The following is a 24,938-nucleotide window of genomic DNA, read 5'->3' as shown; positions in this document are numbered from 1 at the left end:
AAATAAGTTAATCATCGTTTTTACCTGTAAAAGAATGATTTTTTGTGGATCAAATCAGTCAACAAAATGGTTCACCTTTGTTCCACTTTAAATGTTGACATTCTTTTCCTTTAAATTGCTGAATACGACTAATACATGCATAACCAATTCTAGCTAATGGGTTAAATTGAAGGTCACAGGAATACAGATTTAATGAGGTCGAATTATTCACTTGCAAGTGAATAATTCATCAGTGATGTTTCTTAGCTTATTTTGACAAAATTGAACTAAACTGTCTGCTAAAAGCAAATTATTACTTCACTATTTCACTTTCATTAATGATTTAACAAAAAAAAATCATAATTTAATTTTTTTCTATATCTTGTAGCTAATGCCCCTATAATTTAATAAAAATAATTTTTTTATTTGTATTTCAGAAAACTGCAGATACCAGACACAATGAAGATAACTGGTATGAATAGTACTAATATTAGTTTACAAGTTTAACAGAAGGGTGGTCAAATTAAAGTTTTATAGAATTATGGTCAATTTACAGTAAATGGGTCATGTCACAGATTTTTGTCAAATATTGCATACAGCTGCAATATGTTAAACTTAAACTGAAAATTAAAAAAAAAAATAATGCATTTATCCTTTAAATTTTCTGAAATATTACGGAATATGAATACTTTATAGTATTAACAGAAAAAAAACAGTCTTTAAAGAAAACAGAAAGAACTATGCTATCAGGTCATTATAAGCTTACCCCCTGTATATTTATGGGGAGAGAGGTATAATAGCTTGCTCACTAAAAGTAAGTTTATTAATAGGTGATATTTTGTTCTGGTAAAAGGAAATAGTTTTAATGAAAAAAATGTTTCATCTTTCATTTCAAATGTATTAAAAGTATGTCTGATTCTTTTTCATTTGTATAACTTATGTTGCTTTATAAGTGTCTTATGTATAAATTATCTCACCTTTCAAGTCTATTAATGAATTATTATATCCTCTATCTAGGATTATGGGCTCTTGTATTCACATTGTCTGTCCATCTGTTCATTCAATTAATATTTCCTCACACTTTTTGCTATAAAATTTAATAGACTTCATATTCAGTCAGCAGCTTGACAATGATCCGCTGAAACTTGTGATAATTTTTCTGGTTTGTCAGGTACTTTCATTCTATTTACTGATACTAATAAATTTTCAATGTATTGATGAACTTTGAATGTTTTTGTCACACATTTCTCCCAAGATAATGTACAGCATCACTTCATATTAGGAAGGCAGCTTGGCAATGATGAGTTTTAATGTTTTTGTGTTTTTCAATTCTGTCAGATACCTACTTCCTGTTTCCCTTACTTAAAATTACAAGTGGGGGGTGTGCCTACCATCACGGGGGGGGGGGGGTCTCTTCCTATATGAAGGTATATACATATGTGCCGCTGGAATGGGTCCCTTTTTTGGTACGTCAGATATATCAATGGGGTGCAATTTTACCGAGGAAATATATCAATAGGTAGTAATGGACCAATTGTGACATATTTAGGTACTATTTGAGCTGATAAATATATGAATAGGTAGGGATTTCACAATTATTCAATATATGAATGGGGGGTGTTTTTTAAATCCCAGCTGCGCAACTGTACCCAAAATCCAATGTTGAGACCCCCCTGTGCCTACCATGCCAATGCATACATTCTTGTTTGATAATAATTTTTATTACTTTTATATAGCTGAAGAGGATGACCTAAGTCATGATGAAAATTTTCTCACAAATAACTCAAAAGTAGAAGATGATATGCCGGATGAAAAACAAGAGAACATTTCTTCGACAGTTACTAAGGTTCTAATAGATAAATCACAGGCCACTGGTAACAAAACTCATAGGATATCACAGGCCACTGTCGACAAAACACATGGGATATCACAATTTTTACAGGTAGAAAATAAAACAGTAGGAATATCACAGCTGTCTCAGGCAACAAGTATTGTGATAGGAGGAAATAAGACTGGTTCCCTGACTAAAGTAGAGTCTGATCCAAATCTCGTAGGGAGCACACCTTGTTTCAGGACAAGAAAAAGGTAAGAACAAAGGAGTTTTTCTATAAGTAATTAGACATAATTGGTGCTTAAATATTATAATTAATACAGAAGGTGATGTAAACAGGCATATAACAAACCAAGTCAACAAAAAACACACTTATCTGTTTCTTTCCTCTATATTGTTATACAATTGAATTGCAATTAGTAGATAAAAATGGTTGAATTTCAATGAGAAATTTTTTTTTTAAATTTGCTGGAAAAACTGATCAAATTTGTGTCAAACTTCTTTTTCAAAAAGAGTTTACTTAAAAGAAAACATGTTTGTGTATATAATGTGTGTTGTTGGATATGTCAAAATGATTTATATTATGCAGTCCTATGTTAATGGTATATGTTGTTGTTTATTCTGTGATGTTTATTTGACAGGTTGTCCTACTCCATTGCTGCATTAGATTCCAGTCAGTTACAAGGGAAGAAGAAAAGACAACCTCGGTTATCTAGGTATACATTGATATTGCTAAGTAAGGGTATTAAGTGGTCTATATATATGTGGAATATAAAGTTTACTCCTAGTACTCCATGCATAAGCGACAGCAGTGTAAACTATTTATATCAAGCTTTATATATCAGAAGGTAGAAGACCTAGATGCTTCATACCTTATAATCAGATGCCTTATGTTACGAAATTTCCGTCTGTCACATGTCCATTGTCCTTGACAACATTATCATGGTTCAGTGACTGCTTGAATAAAATTAACAGTTTTTTGATCATGTGAAATACTTATTAGTAATAGGATAACTATATTTGGTAATAGAGATCCTTGCTAGGTCTACATGTCAATCAGACAGGGTTCACCTGACCTTGACCTCATTTTATGGATCAGTGATCAAGGTTGAGTTTTTGTGGTCAAATCTCATATACTATAAGCAATAGGTCAACTATATTTGGTGTTTGGAATGATGGTAAGGTGTTAATGTCTGACTGGCAGGTTTCATCTGACCTTGACCTCATTTTCATGGTTCATTGGTCAATGTTAAGTTTTCATGGTTTTGTCTGTTTATCAGATTCTATAAGCAATAGGTCAACTATATTTGATGCATGGAATGATTGTGAGGTATACATGTCTGTTTTGCAGGATTCTTCTGACTGTGACCTAATTTTCATGGTTCATTTATAGTCAATGATAAGTTTTCAGGGTAATATCTGTTTCTTGGGTACTATTAGCCATAGACCACTATATTTTGTGTATGGAATGATTTTAAGGTGTGCATGTCTATCTGACAGGATTCATCTGACCTTGACCTGATTTACGTGGATCATTGATAATGTTTATGTGATACTTGTAGTAAAACCTTCATATTACAGACTTTCAACATAAATTCAATCATGATAAGAACAGCATGTGAGACATTTCAGCATGTGACTTGATGATGGGATGAAGTAAGTTGATCATCATGCATATAGAAGTATAAATCTATAGAATTTACATAAATGCAGCACAAAACAATTAGATTATTTGACTTTAAATTTCTTTATCCAAAAATCTCTCAAAACAAATTTTTTAAAATGATATGTTTCTGACACTAAAAGCACTATCCCGAAAATCTGATAAATTGACAATTGTATTATATATTAGAATGCAAATCATAGTTACACAATGTTTCAGATGCTAACACCGATAAAATTAGGTCAATCGTGACTTTTGTTGGTTATTTTTGGACAATCTCAATACTTTGGTTCAAATTTTATTACATCACAAAGCTGTGATATCAGATTTCTAGTTAGCTGAGCAAAATAATGCACAAGTTGTAAGTATAGTTCCAGTGAAGGATAATAAAATATCAAGGGCAGATTGAGTTACATGTATTGCATCATATTTCAGTCTGTTGTACACATTCTTTTTTGAAACAATTAATTAAGACATGATTTTGTTTTTATAGCCGAGAAAACTCCATTATTTATGACCAGCTACTGAACAAGAGAACATTTGTACTGGATACTGACTCAGATGAAAGTTCACAATTTTTATTCAACAAAACACAAACAAACAAATCAAAAGTAGAAAGGAATGATGCTGAACTTCTGGAAGGTGATTGGAACAGCCATAATGATAAAGATATGGAAGCACAAAAATCTAAATCTATTAGAAAAAAAGGAGTACATAAAGAAAAACATATTAGTAATCCCACAGTGAAAAAAAATGAAGCAAAAAAGAAGAAAAAAGGTGGAAAAAATAAACCTCAGAAAAAGTCTTCTACAAAGGAATCATCGATTGAGGAAAGCATACACAGAAAAGAAATAGACTTGATCAGTAAACATAGATTAGATACTGTTGTGTATAACAACCAACGAGAGGAATCAGATATCAACAATAAACATCAAGTAGAGATGGATAACACACATGCAGACAATAAACATGTGGAGGATACAGATGTAGACAATAAACATGTGGAGGATACAGATGTAGACAATAAACATGTGGAGGATACAGATGTAGACAATAAACATGTGGAGGATACAGATGTAGACAATAAACATCCAGAGGAAACAGACGAGGTCAATAAATACCAAGAATTAGCAGTTTTGGACAATGAACATGAAGAGAAAGAAGATTTTGATAATATACATCAAGAAGAAGCAGTTGTAGACACTTATCCACATGGGGGAGAAGATAATTCAAATATTGATAATAATAATACACATATTTCTGCTGGTTCAGAAATCGAAAAAGAAAAGGACATCAATTCTTCAAAATTGTCAGAGACAAATAAATTAAGTAATAATATAGAATTAAGACAGAATCGAAGAAAAACAAATAGAAGAAAGACCACAGGTAATAGTCCTGTCAAAACAAACAAAAGAAGGAACACTAGAAAGTCTGCACCTGTTATAAGTATTGATGTCAAGGAGGAAGAAAACCTGAAGGAAAATATAAGAGGGAAAAAGGAGAAAGAAAAGATAATAAGTAAAAGAAATAAAAAGTCATTTGTGTTTGATTCTACTGAAACAAGTTTGGCTGATGAACAAGAAATACGAGATGTTTCACCTGTAACTAGTGATCAGCCAACTCAGGAACATGCTGAGTTAGAACAAGATGGTATACCTGTAACAGGTAATCAGCCAGTTCAATTACAAAAACATATTGAAGAGCAGCCATTAAGTGATGCAAATCAGAATGAAATGTCAGGTAAGATTTTGAGGAAATTTAAATTAAGTCAAAGTTTTAGCCTCAGGATGTATTCTTTTTATGATAATTTCAATGTTCCACCAGATTGTTTAATTCAATGAAAACTTGCCAATTTCCATTGGTTTTTAGGACCAGAAATATATAGGGCATGTGTTGACAAACAAGATCTTATCACTTTCTTATATCAAATATAACATCTGACTGGATTATATAGTTTGTCAAACCCTGCTCTCTATTCTACCTAGTTTTAAATTTGGTTGAAATCTAGGAGATTTTGTTATATTTTACAAGAGTCTCCATTTTTTGGTCAGTTTGGAGTGCAGATGTTAACATTCCATTAGAATAGTTCTAGAAAAAGTATTCTATTTCTCTGTCTCACATGTCTATTAACCAGTTTGAAAATTTTTTGTCTTGAATGTACTTGACTGATATTTAGGGCCAAATGAGGCCCTTACCTAATCTACCCCTTTTTACTCAACATGCAATGCAGTAAACATTAGACTTTCCTAGACTACATATATTTTTACCCTTGATTAAAATATTTGAAACACCAAATAATAGGATTTTTACTGGATAATTGGTTCAGTAAACTGGCATGTTATTGGATCAAAGTTATCTTAACGATTTGGCATTGTATAAATGCTACAGGTTGCACTTTGTAAATACAGCTGTTTCTCAAACCACGCCTCTTTTGGGGAGATATTTAATATTCATAGGTATGTTAATTTGTTAACGTACTGGTTCCCATTGATGATCTCTGTGTTTCATCTCATAGAGACATCACTTGGGAATGTAACCAGTATAGATAAACATGGTAGCGGCTAAATTTTAATTCTTAGGAGGTCCAAAAATGGAGGTAAGGGTAGTATAGAATTTTAGTATAAGTTTAAACTCTTAGAAGTTCAGGGCATATAAATGTTGAAAATATGCCGCACAGCCCTATATTTTGACCTTTGAATAAAATAGTAGTGCATATAAACTTTCTGTTCTGGGATATTATTTTTCACGAAACTTCATAGTAAAAGTGTCACAGTTTTAGCCGCAAAGGGAGTTCCTATGGGAAATTGCATTGTCTGTATTTACAGAATTGCAACCTATATAGGGTTAAAAAATAGAACATACAGAATTTCACAAAATCTGGTTTATCTCAGAGATTTTAAAGAATTTAACTCAAATATGAAGTTTTATAAATATTTCATGAAGATTGAGAAAATCCTGGGCCTTAACTATGATGACTCAGCATAAATTCACAGTTTAAAGTATGCATGGTTTACTTAAAGCCCTGAATTCAAAATAAATTCATAATATATGCCTATTTGTAATTTAAATTGTTTAGAAGTGCTTATATTTACTCTTCGCAGTAATTGCAACTCATTGATCCTTCCTAAATATTTCTGGTGGGGTGTTTTTGTCCTGTCGATAACCCAAAAGTAAGCCGTAACGCCTAAATGTGCTTTTTTGTGACTGCGGCATAAAAAAGTACAAGCTAGAATTACAAAAAGACCTCAGTAAAACTTACAATAGTGTGTTCTATCCTTAATATGTAGTAAATATTTCACATTGCTAGAAACAGGGAAAAAAATTAGGAAATGTGAGGCCCCAGGGGCAAAAAACAGAGGAAAATGCCTACCCCTGAGTCATAAAACAGATAATTTAACTTGTAAATGCTATGATTTTTTTATTTTAAAGGTCTTTTATAAAGTAAACAATAACTGTGCTAGGAAGTTATGCAAAAATCAGATGTAAGCAGTCATTTCAATGAAACTTTTAGTGAATTTATGCACCAGACTGATATCTTCATAAATACAACTTTTGCAAATATGCCTTTGTTTATACACTTCTAGGACATATATTAACTAACTTATGTTAGATATATGGTTAGGGATGATACTGTTGTGACAAGAATTCTAAACTGACCATTTGAGGCAGAAATTGTGAACTTTCATTGACAAATAGGCATACAGTAAGATGTGGACTGGAGACACAGGCAGGATTTGATACTTTGTATAATCTTGAATGTTGGAATGCTTAACTACTAAACAAAACATTTATAGTATTCTAAAATGCTTTCAATTTGTTATCAGAATAGTTTCAAACAGGTTTTAGACAGTTCATGTCAGAAAACATGCACATAGGGTAAGCTGGCAATAATTAGAGTCTTGTTTTCAAAATCTTTAAAAAATTGAAACAGGGGTAGGGGTATAAAATGTACTGTAAAAGGAGACTTAGAGTATATGCAGTGATTTCTTTAAGGCTATAATTCTGATAAATAAGTATTGTTGTGAGAAAAAGTGTTTTTAGAGAGTTTTCTATTTGAATAAATGTTTGTATAGGTTGCACTTTGTAAATACAGCTGTTTCTCAAACCACGCCTCTTTTGGGGAGATATTTAATATTCATAGGTATGTTAATTTGTTAACGTACTGGTTCCCATTGATGATCTCTGTGTTTCATCTCATAGAGACATCACTTGGGAATGTAACCAGTATAGATAAACATGGTAGCGGCTAAATTTTAATTCTTAGGAGGTCCAAAAATGGAGGTAAGGGTAGTATAGAATTTTAGTATAAGTTTAAACTCTTAGAAGTTCAGGGCATATAAATGTTGAAAATATGCCGCACAGCCCTATATTTTGACCTTTGAATAAAATAGTAGTGCATATAAACTTTCTGTTCTGGGATATTATTTTTCACGAAACTTCATAGTAAAAGTGTCACAGTTTTAGCCGCAAAGGGAGTTCCTATGGGAAATTGCATTGTCTGTATTTACAGAATTGCAACCTACAACTGTTTTTCCAATTTTTTTTACATTTTATATATTTTTAGATTTACAGACTTTTGAAGAGGACAATGAAATCAGTACAAGAGTCTCTTCTACTGAAGATGACATGCCAGGAAAGACTACACAAGATAAAAGAAGGAAGAAAGAAAAAAACAAAGGAAAGGATGTAAAGAAGACTTCACCAGTAACAAGAAAAAGAAGTATTCCGAATGAAATTATCACAGGTATGTTTTTATATCTTCTTTTAGATCTGGTAACTTATATTTTAGATAAAGACCTATTATGTTAAAGATTGTTAGAAATTACTGGGCTTGATTTAATTATTTTGTTATAAAAATGCAATGGTTGGTACTAGTTTACCTGTCAGGTGAACAGGTAAATCTCATCCAACAATCAGTCTAAGAAGCTGTCTGTCCATCTCATCCAACAATCAGTCTAAGAAGCTGTTTGTCCATCTCATCCAACAGTCAGTCTAAGAAGCTGTCTGTCCATCCCATATCAGGTTAAAAAAAATTAGTAACCACGAAGTTGGGCTCACATCAACTTGAAATTTTTATTTCTAATAATATTTTTGAATTTCATGAATTAATCAGAATCGTAAGTAAATGTATTCTTTAAATGTATTTCATGTCGTATATGAATTGTCTTAGTCTCTAGTTTTTATAAAATTGAAAAATATTAGAAGAGTACACAGTAGTAAAATATTCATGTTTTGCTTCCTAGATGAAGCTACCACCCCTGTGATAAAACAGCACATTATGATAACCAACACACCAGATGTTCAATGTAAGTACATGATATAATATAAATGTGGCCTTCTGTTTTATTTGTTAAACCTGATTGTTTGATACATCACAGTTTCGTAAGGGTAATATAGCTAGAAAGGGGAACAACAGGTTAATGGAGATTTTTTGTATGTTAAGTTTAACATATTACTAGATGAACAAATCAAGGTACAAATGGGGAACATTGAAAGTTATTTTACTTTTTGTAAATTTCTGAGCATTTTTTTTTCATTTCACATGGTATCATTTTCAAAACTCAGAGTATGACAAACTAAATTTGGACATCACAATATAGATTTGAAAGGAGGACAGATAAATAGTAAGACACTTTGTTGACCAGTAAATTAGGGGGGAAAAGAAGGGAGGGAGAGATATAAAACTGAAGAGAATATTTTACTTTTTGACAGACCCTGTTAGTTTGTTAAAGGAAGGACTAAAGAGTGGAGTATCCTTCAGAAGTAAGAGAAGAACTATTGTTGTGGAAGGTAAGGCATTTAACTATTGCTGTAGAAAGTAACACAATATATACTAATTATCATAAAGAGGTAAAACCATGGTAAACAGTTCCAATATTCACAAAGTTATTTCAAATGAGCCAGCAAATTAAAATTATGTATGTCTATTTCAAAAGACTGTTACTGTTTCTATAAATGCTATATACTGTGGATTCATTTATTTTCGTGGGAATCAATTTTCATGGATTAAGGAAAACTTGCATTTTCGTGGATATTTGATTTCGTGGTTTTCCAAAAGTCTGCATATAATTATACAGCAAATATGCAATTTGTTGAACATTTAAATTCGTGTTTTATCTGTACCCATGAAATCCACGAAAATTGGTATTCAACGAATAATAATGAATCCACAGTAGTCCTAACTAAAAAAATGTGCCAGTTTAAGGAACGCAATAGATGTCTGTTTTAAATTGTTAAGAGATATTAAAAAAAAATAATTTGATTAGACTTATTTATTAATGAATACCAGATACAGATACCCCTCAACAAGACACCAGCAATAAGAATATAACAGATAATGACATGTCAGGACTTGATGTGGATAATGGTCAACCTGATGCGGATAATGATCCAGACAGCTCTGGTCCACATATAGTGAACAAAGACGAAGCAGATATAGATGGAAAAATCCCAAACATTATCCGACGTCGTAGTTCTATGAGGTTTGCTCCTCCAACTGATATAATTAATACAACTCCTTGTATTGTCAAAGGGAAAGGTAGCAAGAGTAAAGAAAGACGAGTTACAATCAGCAGGAAAGTTATAGAGACATCTTTTGATGTTGAAAATACAACAGGTTAGTTCAAACATAATCATTTGTTATTGATGTTAGTTAGTACATAATAGTTCTAAATTAAGGAAGATACAGTTGTTGGTATGTCCTGCCTGTGTCTTCCAGTAAAGGCATTCAGAGTCACCTTTATCTATTTGTTGGAATGTAATTATAAGCTATCATCAGTTATATAACACCAGAAAAGGTCAAAAGATATAAAGGTCAGTAATGGGTAAAAACTAAATCAGAGCTAGTGCTCAGTTACAATTTTGATTAAGAAGTATGCTATCACAACTTTGTTTAGTGTTGTTTCTTCAGTGAATATGTAGTTCTGCTGTTTTAATATCTTTTCTTCATTTTGAAATACTTATATTCAACATTGCAATTTGTGAGTTTATGTAAGTATACCAATAGTGACAATACTTTTTCAGAATCTAATAATTAAAGAATGTTATTGTGAATGTGACAGTAATTGTTTTTTGTGTGAACAGGCAGTAGTACAGACCATACACAGAACATGACAGATGGTCCCCTGGTACATGCATTTGAAATGACTTCTTCACAGACTCCTGAAAAGATAGGCAACCCAAAATTAAACAAAATGAGTAAGTGACTCATGGGAAAAATATGTATTGCAAACTTTAAAAAATAAGAAATAAACAATTTACAGTTAAATGTAAGTCAGTTTATAAAGAAAGATAGATAACCCAAGCTTTAACAACAATGGAAATCCTAAACAAGACACAAAATTTGAACTTGAAGTAGATATGTATCTTACACTTGAATAACATTCTTAAGAGACTTGAAAAAAATGGACCCACACATGAAAAAAAATATGTAGCTCTCATAAATGTATTATAATCCATACGTGGTCCTTTGTGACTCTTGAAATAGATAGATGCTTCAAACATGGGAGACAATCAAAAGTGGACTGTGTGACAGTGTGAAAATAAAAGTATTCAACTGACAAACAATATTCAAATTTTGTCATTCTACATTAGTCTGATCTACACACACAAAAAACCAGGAAAACATATTTGTTACAAGCCTTTTTTATTTGTTTAAATGATCATTATCTTACTTTCTATGTTGGATATTTGTTTTCCAGTTTCCCCTGAACCAGCTCCAGAAGGTGTGAGAAGATCCAGGCGCACTCGTTTAAAAAGATTGGACAATTACAAACTTGAAATACCTATTTATGAAAGACGAAAATCAGGTAACTTATTTCGTATTTAGTTAACTGTAAATCAATTTTTCTTTATGTCTATGCAAGCGAACTATACTTAGGTCTTGTTACTTGGTCTTTACACTTAATAAAAATTTGGGGCCTCAGTGGCTGAGTGATCTAAGTAGTTCAACTACTGTCTCACTTGCCTGTCAACATTGGGGTTGTGAATTCAAACCTTGCACGTGGTAGGTGTGTTTGTCTCCAATCTTAATTGACTAGGATTGTCAGTTTTCCTGCTGAAGGTTGGTTGTTCACTCCAGGCACTTCTGCTGCCTCCACCAATAAAAACTTACTGCCACGAAATAGCCAATAGTGCTGAAAGTGGCATTAAACACCAAAAAATCAATAATGAAAATTGTGTATTCCTTTTCAGGAGGATTTGCAATCATTGGTATTAAGCCATCTGTATCAGAAGCTAAACTGAAGGCCATGGAACTGAAACGTAAAAATCAACTCAAAGTAAGAAGTAAGTATTAGATATATAGATCTTATAGAAATAGCGACGAAACCTAAAGGCTGTGGAACTGTAATGTAAAAATCAACTTAAAGTTCACCAGTAACGAGACAGATCCTTTGGACTAACATTCAAAAGGTTATAATGTAGAGCTTTGGGACTATCATTCCACAAGTGATAATGTAGATCTTTTGGGCTAACAGTCCACCAGTAATAATGCAGACCATTTGGACTAACAGTCCAGAAGAAGTGATTTAGATCTTTTGGACTAACATTCCAAAAGTTATAATGTAGATCTTTGGGACTATTAGTCTAGCAGTAGTGATTCTGTCTTAGAACTATTTGGCAATATTTTACCTATAGTGAAATTTGTCCTTCAAAATTTGTTTGAGACTAACAGTTCCTGAGTATTATAGCAGTCATAATCCACCAGTGATAATAGTGGTCTTAGGGACTAACATTACACCAATATAAAATTTACTTTAAGGTGAGCAGTATTTGGATTCCTTTATGTTACCCACTGTCTACTATCAGTAAAAATTCAAAATAGCAATGAAGAAGAAAAGCATAAGTATTGATACGATTGAATTGTTCTTGTAGAAAAGCCTGATCGGAGGTTGTCAAGAAGATTATCTGCTCATGCAGAACTGCCATCAGAAGTTGACCCTACAATTAACACAGAAATCACTGTATATAATCCTGATAATGAAGAAGATGTCATGCTTGGTAAGTAGTGTGTCTCCACTTCCTGTGTATCAACAGTTTACATTACCATAAGTACAGATGTCATGCTTGGTAAGTAGTGTGTCTCCACTTCCTGTGTATCAACAGTTTACATTAACATAAGTACAGATGTCATGCTTGGTAAGTAGTGTGTCTCCACTTCCTGTGTATCAACAGTTTACATTACCATTAGTACAGATGTCATGCTTGGTAAGTAGTGTGTCTCCACTTCCTGTGTATCAACAGTTTACATTAACATAAGTACAGATGTCATGCTTGGTAAGTAGTGTGTCTCCACTTCCTGTGTATCAACAGTTTACATTACCATTAGTACAGATGTCATGCTTGGTAAGTAGTGTGTCTCCACTTCCTGCGTATCAACAGTTTACATTACCATTAGTACAGATGTCATGCTTGGTAAGTAGTGTGTCTCCACTTCCTGTGTATCAACAGTTTACATTACCATTAGTACAGATGTCATGCTTGGTAAGTAGTGTGTCCATGTCTCCACTTCCTGTGTATCAACAGTTTACATTACCATTAGTACAGATGTCATGCTTGGTAAGTAGTTTGTCCATGTCTCCACTTCCTGTGTATCAACAGTTTACATTACCATTAGTACAGATGTCATGCTTGGTAAGTAGTTTGTCCATGTCTCCACTTCCTGTGTATCAACAGTTTACATTACCATTAGTACAGATGTCATGCTTGGTAAGTAGTGTGTCCATGTCTCCACTTCCTGTGTATCAACAGTTTACATTACCATTAGTACAGATGTCATGCTTGGTAAGTAGTGTGTCTCCACTTCCTGTGTATCAACAGTTTACATTACCATTAGTACAGATGTCATGCTTGGTAAGTAGTGTGTCCATGTCTCCACTTCCTGCATATCAACAGTTTACATTACCATTAGTACAGATGTCATGCTTGGTAAGTAGTGTGTCTCCACTTCCTGTGTATCAACAGTTTACATTACCATTAGTACAGATGTCATGCTTGGTAAGTAGTGTGTCTCCACTTCCTGTGTATCAACAGTTTACATTACCATTAGTACAGATGTCATGCTTGGTAAGTAGTGTGTCTCCACTTCCTGTGTATCAACAGTTTACATTACCATAAGTACAGATGTCATGCTTGGTAAGTAGTGTGTCTCCACTTCCTGTGTATCAACAGTTTACATTACCACTTCCTGTGTATCAACAGTTTACATTACCATAAGTACAGATGTCATGCTTGGTAAGTAGTGTGTCTCCACTTCCTGTGGTTCAACAGTTTACATTACCATTAGTACAGATGTCATGCTTGGTAAGTAGTGTGTCCATGTCTCCTCTTCCTGTGTATCAACAGTTTACATTACCATAAGTACAGATGTCATGCTTGGTAAGTAGTGTGTCTCCACTTCCTGTGTATCAACAGTTTACATTACCACTTCCTGTGTATCAACAGTTTACATAACCATAAGTACAGATGTCATGCTTGGTAAGTAGTGTGTCTCCAATTCCTGTGTATCAACAGTTTACATTACCATAAGTACAGATGTCATGCTTGGTAAGTAGTGTGTCTCCACTTCCTGTGTATCAACAGTTTACATTACCACTTCCTGTGTATCAACAGTTTACATTACCATAAGTACAGATGTCATGCTTGGTAAGTAGTGTGTCTCCACTTCCTGTGGTTCAACAGTTTACATTACCATTAGTACAGATGTCATGCTTGGTAAGTAGTTTGTCCATGTCTCCTCTTCCTGTGTATCAACAGTTTACATTATCATAAGTACAGATGTCATGCTTGGTAAGTAGTGTGTCTCCACTTCCTGTGTATCAACAGTTTACATTACCACTTCCTGTGTATCAACAGTTTACATAACCATAAGTACAGATGTCATGCTTGGTAAGTAGTGTGTCTCCACTTCCTGTGTATCAACAGTTTACATTACCATAAGTACAGATGTCATGCTTGGTAAGTAGTGTGTCTCCACTTCCTGTGTATCAACAGTTTACATTACCATAAGTACAGATGTCATGCTTGGTAAGTAGTGTGTCTCCACTTCCTGTGGTTCAACAGTTTACATTACCATTAGTACAGATGTCATGCTTGGTAAGTAGTTTGTCCATGTCTCCTCTTCCTGTGTATCAACAGTTTACATTACCATAAGTACAGATGTCATGCTTGGTAAGTAGTGTGTCTCCACTTCCTGTGTATCAACAGTTTACATTACCATTAGTACAGATGTCATGCTTGGTAAGTAGTTTGTCCATGTCTCCACTTCCTGTGTATCAACAGTTTACATTACCATTAGTACAGATGTCATGCTTGGTAAGTAGTTTGTCCATGTCTCCACTTCCTGTGTATCAACAGTTTACATTACCATTAGTACAGATGTCATGCTTGGTAAGTAGTTTGTCCATGTCTCCACTTCCTGTGTATCAACAGTTTACATTACCATTAGTACAGATGTCATGCTTGGTAAGTAGTTTGTCCATGTCTCCACTTCCTGCATATCAACAGTTTACATTACCATTAGTACAGATGTCATGCTTGGTAAGTAGTTTGTCCATGTCTCCACTTCCTGTGTATCAACAGTTTACATTACCATTAGTACAGATGTCATGCTTGGTAAGTAGTTTGTCCATGTCTCCACTTCCTGCATATCAACAGTTTACATTACCATTAGTACAGATGTCATGCTTGGTAAGTATTGTGTCCATGTCTCCACTTCCTGTGTATCAACAGTTTACATTACCATTAGTACAGATGTCATGCTTGGTAAGTAGTGTGTCCATGTCTCCACTTCCTGCATATCAACAGTTTACATTACCATTAGTACAGATGTCATGCTTGGTAAGTATTGTGTCCATGTCTCCACTTCCTGTGTATCAACAGTTTACATTACCATTAGTACAGATGTCATGCTTGGTAAGTAGTTTGTCCATGTCTCCACTTCCTGCATATCAACAGTTTACATTACCATTAGTACAGATGTCATGCTTGGTAAGTATTGTGTCCATGTCTCCACTTCCTGTGTATCAACAGTTTACATTACCATTAGTACAGATGTCATGCTTGGTAAGTAGTTTGTCCATGTCTCCACTTCCTGTGTATCAACAGTTTACATTACCATTAGTACAGATGTCATGCTTGGTAAGTAGTTTGTCCATGTCTCCACTTCCTGTGTATCAACAGTTTACATTACCATTAGTACAGATGTCATGCTTGGTAAGTAGTTTGTCCATGTCTCCACTTCCTGCATATCAACAGTTTACATTACCATTAGTACAGATGTCATGCTTGGTAAGTATTGTGTCCATGTCTCCACTTCCTGTGTATCAACAGTTTACATTACCATTAGTACAGATGTCATGCTTGGTAAGTAGTTTGTCCATGTCTCCACTTCCTGCATATCAACAGTTTACATTACCATTAGTACAGATGTCATGCTTGGTAAGTAGTTTGTCCATGTCTCCACTTCCTGCATATCAACAGTTTACATTACCATTAGTACAGATGTCATGCTTGGTAAGTATTGTGTCCATGTCTCCACTTCCTGTGTATCAACAGTTTACATTACCATTAGTACAGATGTCATGCTTGGTAAGTAGTTTGTCCATGTCTCCACTTCCTGCATATCAACAGTTTACATTACCATTAGTACAGATGTCATGCTTGGTAAGTAGTGTGTCCATGTCTCCACTTCCTGTGTATCAACAGTTTACATTACCACTTCCTGTGTATCAACAGTTTACATTACCACTTCCTGTGTATCAACAGTTTACATTAACATAAGTACAGATGTCATGCTTGGTAAGTAGTGTGTCTCCACTTCCTGTGTATCAACAGTTTACATTACCATTAGTACAGATGTCATGCTTGGTAAGTAGTGTGTCCATGTCTCCACTTCCTGTGTATCAACAGTTTACATTACCATTAGTACAGATGTCATGCTTGGTAAGTAGTGTGTCCATGTCTCCACTTCCTGTGTATCAACAGTTTACATTACCATTAGTACAGATGTCATGCTTGGTAAGTAGTTTGTCCATGTCTCCTCTTCCTGTGTATCAACAGTTTACATTACCATTAGTACAGATGTCATGCTTGGTAAGTAGTGTGTCTCCACTTCCTGTGTATCAACAGTTTACATTACCATTAGTACAGATGTCATGCTTGGTAAGTAGTGTGTCCATGTCTCCACTTCCTGTGTATCAACAGTTTACATTACCATTAGTACAGATGTCATGCTTGGTAAGTAGTGTGTCTCCACTTCCTGTGTATCAACAGTTTACATTACCATTAGTACAGATGTCATGCTTGGTAAGTAGTGTGTCCATGTCTCCACTTCCTGCATATCAACAGTTTACATTACCATTAGTACAGATGTCATGCTTGGTAAGTAGTGTGTCTCCACTTCCTGTGTATCAACAGTTTACATTACCATTAGTACAGATGTCATGCTTGGTAAGTAGTGTGTCCATGTCTCCACTTCCTGTGTATCAACAGTTTACATTACCATTAGTACAGATGTCATACTTGGTAAGTATTGTGTCCATGTCTCCACTTCCTGTGTATCAACAGTTTACAAATTTTTGTATTATTGAAACTGCTTGATAGTGAGAAGTTCTTCACTATCTATTAAGCTATTTCAATACTATCAAAAATACACTGAAAGTTTTTTTTTATAGGACTTGAAAGAAACTAAATGTGGAGCTTTTATGAAATGCTTTAAGAAATAAAAAAAAATAGAATAATGTTTAGATTGTACAATATTGGTAGTTTAATGAATTTAGAAAATTCTCATAACAAAAATTTGCAGATATTTTAATGGACTACTGTTTAAAAAGAAGACCTGATATACTTTGTACATCTTACTTTTTGTTGATCTTCTGTGGCTTGCTAGTAAATGTTGTTAGTACTTTTAAAATTCAAAAGATTTACCTGAAGATGTTATCCCAAGAATTAGTATTCCATAACTGTTTAAGTATTAGTCAGAGAGCTTACACTTCAAGCACATGGAAACTTTATACTGTCTCCACACAGCATGAAAGACAAACTGTAAGAGTAATGTACATGAAGAGATATAGTTTATTTATCCATTATATTTGATGTCAGCTACTAGTACATAGTAGTCAGAATCATGTTACAGACTCTATTGAGCCTTATAGCTTGATGTAAATTATCTGAAGTCTTATCTTCAATATATTGATTTATTATTTCTTGTCAGAATGCATTGGAACCAAAGAGCAAAGCTTAAAATTTGGACCTGATGGAGAAGAAGCCTGTGACAGTGACCCATTCTTCATGACCAGGTCTATTAATCAACCAGCCTTTGGTACAGGAATGTTACAACTAAATGGTTTAATGGAGAAACCATTGCAGGCTGTAACTAAGGGAACAGTGGTAATAATTAACTCTGTATACTGATAATAATGTAATATATATACCTTACAGTTGCCTATAATTGCTCACATCCACTTCATTTGACATTTTGTGGATAGTTGTCTCATTTGCAATCATGCCACATCTCCTTATTTTTATAAGAAAAAACTTTGTGAAATAGTACACTGGTATGCTAAAATAGATGTACATGTGTAAATGAACTTTTGGCCCAAAAGGTTAAATAGAAATTATTATACTGGAGTGAAACATCCCAGCTATTCATGTTGTTTGATTGGTTGCTTGTCATGGGATATAAACATCAGAATGTTAATAAGTGTTGAAATCAGGACACTCCAGTCTAATATGATTTTTATTCCAGCTTTACAAGGGATATGGGCTCCTATTCCCTTTCAGTTCCCTATATCCCCTTTGACTGACAGCTCAAGGGATATAAAACAGTGACAGGGAATAGGAACCCATATCTCCTGTGAAGATCTTGAATATCATATGTTTTTCTTTTTACATGATGAGTTTTATTAGGCTTGCTTAGTGAAGTTTAGAATAGTGCTTTTGTTATGAGACACTGTATCAACAACTTCTCCTAAACACATGAATGTATATCAGTAAAATTCAATATGTTAAGGCATAGAATATCTTTGATTTGATTATTTTTCTGACCACTTGATTTGTCTTTTCATCACATTATATTTATTTTATTAGAGGGTGCTGTGTGAATAGATATTTTGTTTATGGTAAAGATTTCTCAAGTTTTGCTTACAGTACATATACTTTTTTCAGATATTTCACATAATATTTGGAAAGCTATTAGTAACGATACAATCCACCAGTGTCATTCTGTCTACACATGATCAATTCTTTGTACCTAGAGGTAAGTTTATAGACTCCATCAATCCTTATTTATCCTGTCTACACATGATCAATTCTTTGTACCTAGAGGTAAGTTTACAGACTCCATCAAGCCTTATTAATCCTGTCTACTCGTTATTCATTGTATGTTTTAAGAGTAAAGTTCCACTACATTATTAAGTCGTAGACTTTTATCTTATGAGGAAGTTTTTAGTTTTCTCTGCTCCTTAGTAGTTCTATGTACATATGATTTGTCCTGTTTGGCCTGTGTTAAGTGTACAGACTTATAATCACTGCTATAAGAAATGATATATTTTGTAGGTAATACCTACAGTATTAAAAATCTACGCAAAGATGTTGCTAAGTTATCTTATGTCATGCTGAAAGAAGATGAGCCAGAAGATCAATCTGATTAAACCAAATAATTTCATGTTGCCATGGAAACTTGATGAGAACATAGTTTCTGTGAGTTGGTAAAGACAATATGAACAGGGTCATTGTATATATACCATCATGGAAACATAGTCTAATCAAAATGAACCAAATCATAATGGTGTACTGAACCCTAATGACCATTCAGACTGAAAAGTAACATGAAATGTTGTCATGGATACCTGATGATCAGACTTGACCAAACAATATAAGTAAGCTGTCATGGATATTGAAAGATCACTCAACAGAAACTGTTTTATTTATTTGTTTGCATGGAAACTAAACTAATCAGAAAAAACTTCATTGTTTATATTGTTTTAATATTTCAGAACATTATCTGCAATGATTTGTTGTTTGTGATTTTAGTTATGAAACAGTTTGTTATACATAAATAAATTTTTACAGTCTTTTATACAACAGTTTTGTTAAACACTCTGTTTAGTTTCATCCATGAAAAACAATTGGATCTTTTAAGCATTTTTCTGTTGGACTTCAACATAAACTTTTTTGTAGCTCTGTTAAATCTTTTTCCTTTATATAAATCGGCTGCCAGTTATTTACATAACATAAAGGGTTCCTTATGGATAGTTCTATTGTCTCTGCTAACAAACCAAACACCTTATAAATGCATATTTTGTCCATTTCAACAGCGTTGAGGACCATGTTTGAGTGTGTCCTCAGCGAGTCCTTAACCATTTCTCAGAAGCTAATAAACATACCAGTATACAGATGGCAGTATAGCCAATTCTAATATGACGTGCAAATTTTTCTTGAAGAGACTTCAGACGAAGGTCACATGACCCTTAATTCATGATTTAGTCAATTTGATAAAGTTTTTAAACTTCATTACTTATATTAAGTTGTAGTGTTAAATTCAGTAATCATATTCTAAATAACCTTTTATCATATGACCTGGTGTAAGTTTACATCTAGGAGTGTATAACAACCTTCCACAAAAGTAGGTAACTCTGACTTTTATCATACATTTACTCCATTAAGTTTTATTTCACATCTAGATCTCAGATAAATTGTGACCTTCAATCATGAAACTTTCCTACATGTATATGGATACTTAGGGTCAGTAGAGCATGCCACAAATAGAGGGGCACTCAGACAAACATTTCATGCTTCATTGACTTTGATTTTGTTTCATATAGTAAGTTACTTACCAGTACAGTCATGTATCTTTGTGTTAGGATGCGTTTAAGAGGGTATAACATCCATGCATGAAAAGTACTTGGACTTGACCCTACTTTTTACTCTTCATGGATTTGTATTAAGTTGAAAGGTCAAAGTTCACTTCTCGGTGATTACATTCCTTTCCAAACATGTTAAATTCTACAATAACTTTTTTAAACAAGTATACTAGTATATACTAGTACTTTTAAAGGTTTGTCTAGTCAATTTACCAAAAAACTAAAAGTGGAGTACTTTGTTTTTTTCTGTTGATTTATTTTAATTTTTTTTTAATAAAATATAAACAAAGACTTGATGTATGTAAAAAAAAATGTTTTTTCTAGCTCTCTCTTTCTGACCTTTCACTTTTTATCCTTTTCTTTTTCTGTTCATTACTATTTAGTAATTCAAGTGGTGTTCAGTGACTCTTTATATGTGTAATTTTATTTAAATGATTTTGGGTATATTGATAATTAAAGAGAACATTGAATGGAAAATAATGACTTGCATGTTTAGCAATTAAAAGAATAAGTCATTTTATTATTATTGGTTAAGTTACTTCTGTTTTAAGGCTATATTAAATACAAGTTTATTCAGGCTTACAAATTAATCAATCTTAAAGTGCAAATATACTTTATTATATGTTTGCGAATATACACAGTAGCATGTAAATAAAACAATGATTGTCATTTAGTGAACATTCACAACAATATAAAAAACAATTGAAAACACATAACAATATTTTTTATGTCCGCCTTTTGGCATTGATGTCTATAAGAATCCACACACGAATTTTTCATAATTTATGATAAGTCTGTCCATTGTTTGGCATTAAAGTTTATAAGCATTGGTCATCATTAAGTTGAAGTAAGCATCACTATCTACAGAAGCACTGACTCCACTGTAGTAATTATCAAACTCCTCTCTTGTTATCTGTAATGTATTATGTGTGTATACATGACAATGTTGTAATCATATTTTGTATGTGTATTGAATCACAACGTTCTCATACTATTTTGTGTGTAGTACAATGTACCTCTTTGTTTGCATTATTATACTCAACATATTCATGGCCTCATGTACAATGAAAAAATTTTAAAAGATAATGTGGATTACACATATTTTATTATCTTTAGTGTATGGGTATATTTTTGTAAATTGCTATCAAATAGATTATCTTTCTTATTTTAGACTGAATGGATAAACTGGTGTAAAGAAAAAATAAATATTGTCCATTTTCATTTTTGTGTATTTTTTTAGCCTTGTAACATTGTTGACTAAATTTACAATGCGGTGAAAGTTCTTAGATATGAAGACTTTTTCAATAACTTGTCCAATATTTCAAGAATAATTTGCCTTGAGAATAGATCTCTGAATAAAAACAACAGTATGAAGATCCTGAACATTATCAACTATTAGGAAAAAAGGATTTCATTTATATTGGTTTATGTTGGAATTACAATATGCCTTCATCAGTTTATTCCCAAATCTTGTGAAAATCAATTCCTTCTCAGCTAGATTGATTTCATTCATTAAAAGTAAGCACAAGTGGTGTGTACCATAAAACAATGGTTAATTTTTAGTATGGAGCAGGAGTATGCTGCATCAGTATGAAATTGTTGTATGGATTTCCTTGAAACTTTTAACTGATTTGAGCATGAACCAGAATTTTATCAACATTTCATTTGAATCACAATGTCTGGAGGACATTTACCCAATTACATAAACAGAAAATGCATGAGACTTGTCTTTTAAAATGGCTTAAACTCAATGACTCAGATAATATTATATAAGCTTACCTTACTGTAGTGCTCTGTAGTTTTCCAGACCTCATAGTCCAGTTATAATATTCAGATTGTTGGTTTATTGAAAAATGTAATAATTTCACAACAAGTAAGCAATTAGTTTTGACATGGTGGTGTGTTATACTTGTTAAACTTTACCAACCTGCCTTTAAACTGTTTGACTTGGAAGATAGATAGTTTTCACCAGTCTGTCACAGAACGAAATTTTGTTTGTTTGTATGAACTGTAATATTGGCCAATATAATGTTGTTGAATGTAATAATGAACAGTAATGAGTGTTTTGTTTTAATAATTGAATTCTTCTTCCATATAGACTTGCTTTCCATTTTATATGAATAAAAGTAGATGTGAAGCATATGTCTATCAGACAGCAACCCAGGGAATAAAATAACCCAAAACATGTGCTTACATGAAGCATTAAACAGACATGAGTTAATTACCTTGTAACTGAACCACTCCACCAGTATTATCCATATGCAGAATGGGAGTTTATGGATTTGATTTAACTGCTACTTCCTTTATGAGATAGGGCAACAAAGAATTTATATCTAACATACTTGGTAAGTTTCCAGTACCAAAATGTTGGAACTGTTGGGCATTAGATACCTTACCTTTTACCAACCAAAGAAAAAGTAATAAACAATAGGTTTTGCACATTGTTGAAGGCTGTAAGGTGACCTTTAGTTGTTTAAGTCTGTCATTTGGTCACTGGTAGATAAATGTCTCATTGGCAATCATACGACATCTTCTTAATTTTATGATATCCACAAACAGTGGACAATATTCTAAAGACTGAGCCACACACACACCACTAAAAACTAGGGGTTAACATAGTTACTCTGGAACAGAAAGCAATCCCTGCTCCACTAGTGACATCAAAAGTGTTGCTTATGATATGTATAACTGTGGTGATCATTCATATGTGGTGGTAAGTCATAACAAAGAATAGCATTGTGAATACAACAAACAGAGAATGTCAATGATCGAATAACAGACACATGCATATTCAACAGTTCCCCCAAGAAATATCAGTGAAATGTACTGTCAACATTATACAGATACACATGTAAATACAAATATCAGTTGTCAAAAATGATAAATATGTAGGACTCAAATCTATGGCGGGTTCCAGATCTATGGCAGATTCCTAATCTATGGTAAATATGACGTCATGTCATCCCAAATCTATGGCAGTTTTTTTTAGAATCCTAATCTATAGCAACTTTTTAGTTTCCTAATCTATGGCAATTTTTTTAGTTTCCTAATCTATGGCGGATTTCTAGATTTCAAATCTATGACAGATTTTCTGCAAAGGTCGGACCAGTCAGTGCATATCTGACCAATGATTTCGAGGTCGAAATGTCCAAAGGTAGCAAAAAAGCTGCTTTTAAATAAAATCCAGTATTAGAAAAACAAATTAGGACTATTACTAGGAAGCATATACATAACCGTTTGTAAAATGAGCACAGACTGTAGGTTTGAAATCATGTGCCCCGGAAGAATACTTATTTCCTACTCTGTGTATACTAGTAGTACCTGTGTGACCCTCTAAAAAAATCCTTATTTCTCCAACAGTACAGTTTTTCGACATATTTAGAGCGGAAAACGATATTAATATCTATTAGAAATCTATATCATATTTATTTTTTTCCAAATCTCAAGAAAGATTGTTTGCTACAATAGTACAGGTAGTCACTGTTATATAGCTGACAAAATACTTTATGTTGTGTTACTTCTTACAGAAAATTAAAGAGATCATAGGAATACAAAAAAATAGCATAAAAACACAAAATAGCAAACCAAAATGCACGGTAAAAGCTCGTACAATTAAGGGTGATGCCAACACCAGCAACACGAGAAGAAGAAAACAAGGGTAGAAACAAACACAATTTTGAATTATAATTTATTTATTAATTTATATCCTTGCAAACTTGCTTTTCGATCCTTTTCTTTTCCTTTTGTATAACAAAACCGTCGTCGTCATCGGCAGCTTCAACGTTCCATGACGTTATTTAATTGTGACGGAAAATTACGTAGTATCCAAATCTGCCATAGATTTGGAGAAAACAAAATACTGCCATAGATTTGTGTTATGTTTGGCGTTTGTGACATCATATTTACCATAGATTAGGGATTTGCAGAAATTTGCCATACATCTGGAACCCACCATAGATCTGAGTCCTACAAATATACTTTTGAATTCAAATCTTGTTCTTTTCCATTGTCTTTAATTTTATAAATTCTCACTGATAAATACATGAAATTTCAAAAGTTCATTAAAAAAAGACATCTAATGTCCATGTATCTCGATCTATCTTCTTTAAAGGACAATCTGACTGTTATGATATTTACAGTGCATCTTTAACATGCCTAATGAAAATTGTTCATCAAAATTAATAATCAATTTGAATATCTTTTTTAAATGTGAAGTGTATTTTACAAGACTGGGTGAATAAGTGTTTGAATGTAAAACTCAAATAATCTTACCTTTACTATCTAGAAAATAAATAGAGGCTATCAATTGTTTTATATAATTGCTCTTACTCAATAGATATTTTGTAAACAAGCGAATCACCATTTTTACTACACGCCTAAAACTATGACTTGGTAAGTATAAATGAAAATGATCTAATGCTGACCACTGATCAGATCAGAGGTTAATTTTTTTCATTCAGGTTTTGTGTTGATGACACAATTTTGTACATTGGAACCTCCTATGTCCGACAATCATCTTGTAGATATTTGTAATATTTCACATTGTTCTAAGTTATGACCAAGTTCCAGTGTTCAAACGACAATGTTTAACATAAATACAACA

General features: G+C 33.0%; 1 protein-coding gene across 2 annotated transcripts in view; it reads left to right on the top strand.

Annotated features, from left to right (window-relative positions):
- The window catches only part of LOC127735448 (dentin sialophosphoprotein-like), a 40,570-nt gene extending 19,014 nt beyond the window's left edge, over positions 1-21,556 (top strand). For both annotated transcript variants that reach the window (XM_052245624.1, XM_052245619.1), the window contains 15 exons: positions 417-451; positions 1,716-2,064; positions 2,452-2,526; positions 3,967-5,213; positions 8,038-8,217; positions 8,717-8,779; positions 9,186-9,263; positions 9,763-10,089; positions 10,557-10,670; positions 11,174-11,281; positions 11,667-11,759; positions 12,348-12,473; positions 17,686-17,861; positions 18,639-18,729; positions 19,029-21,556. In XM_052245624.1, coding sequence (XP_052101584.1) covers positions 417-451; positions 1,716-2,064; positions 2,452-2,526; positions 3,967-5,213; positions 8,038-8,217; positions 8,717-8,779; positions 9,186-9,263; positions 9,763-10,089; positions 10,557-10,670; positions 11,174-11,281; positions 11,667-11,759; positions 12,348-12,473; positions 17,686-17,861; positions 18,639-18,729; positions 19,029-19,123 — 3,157 coding nt within the window. In that variant the 3' untranslated portion in view covers positions 19,124-21,556. The remainder of the gene's footprint in view (positions 1-416; positions 452-1,715; positions 2,065-2,451; positions 2,527-3,966; positions 5,214-8,037; positions 8,218-8,716; positions 8,780-9,185; positions 9,264-9,762; positions 10,090-10,556; positions 10,671-11,173; positions 11,282-11,666; positions 11,760-12,347; positions 12,474-17,685; positions 17,862-18,638; positions 18,730-19,028) is intronic.
- Positions 21,557-24,938: the final 3,382 nt, after the last annotated feature.

Source organism: Mytilus californianus, unplaced genomic scaffold, assembly GCF_021869535.1.
Source record: "Mytilus californianus isolate M0D057914Y unplaced genomic scaffold, xbMytCali1.0.p SCAF_1, whole genome shotgun sequence".
In the NCBI taxonomy this organism is placed as follows: Eukaryota; Metazoa; Mollusca; class Bivalvia; order Mytilida; family Mytilidae; genus Mytilus; species Mytilus californianus.
This window is presented reverse-complemented; position numbering and strand designations above follow the sequence as displayed.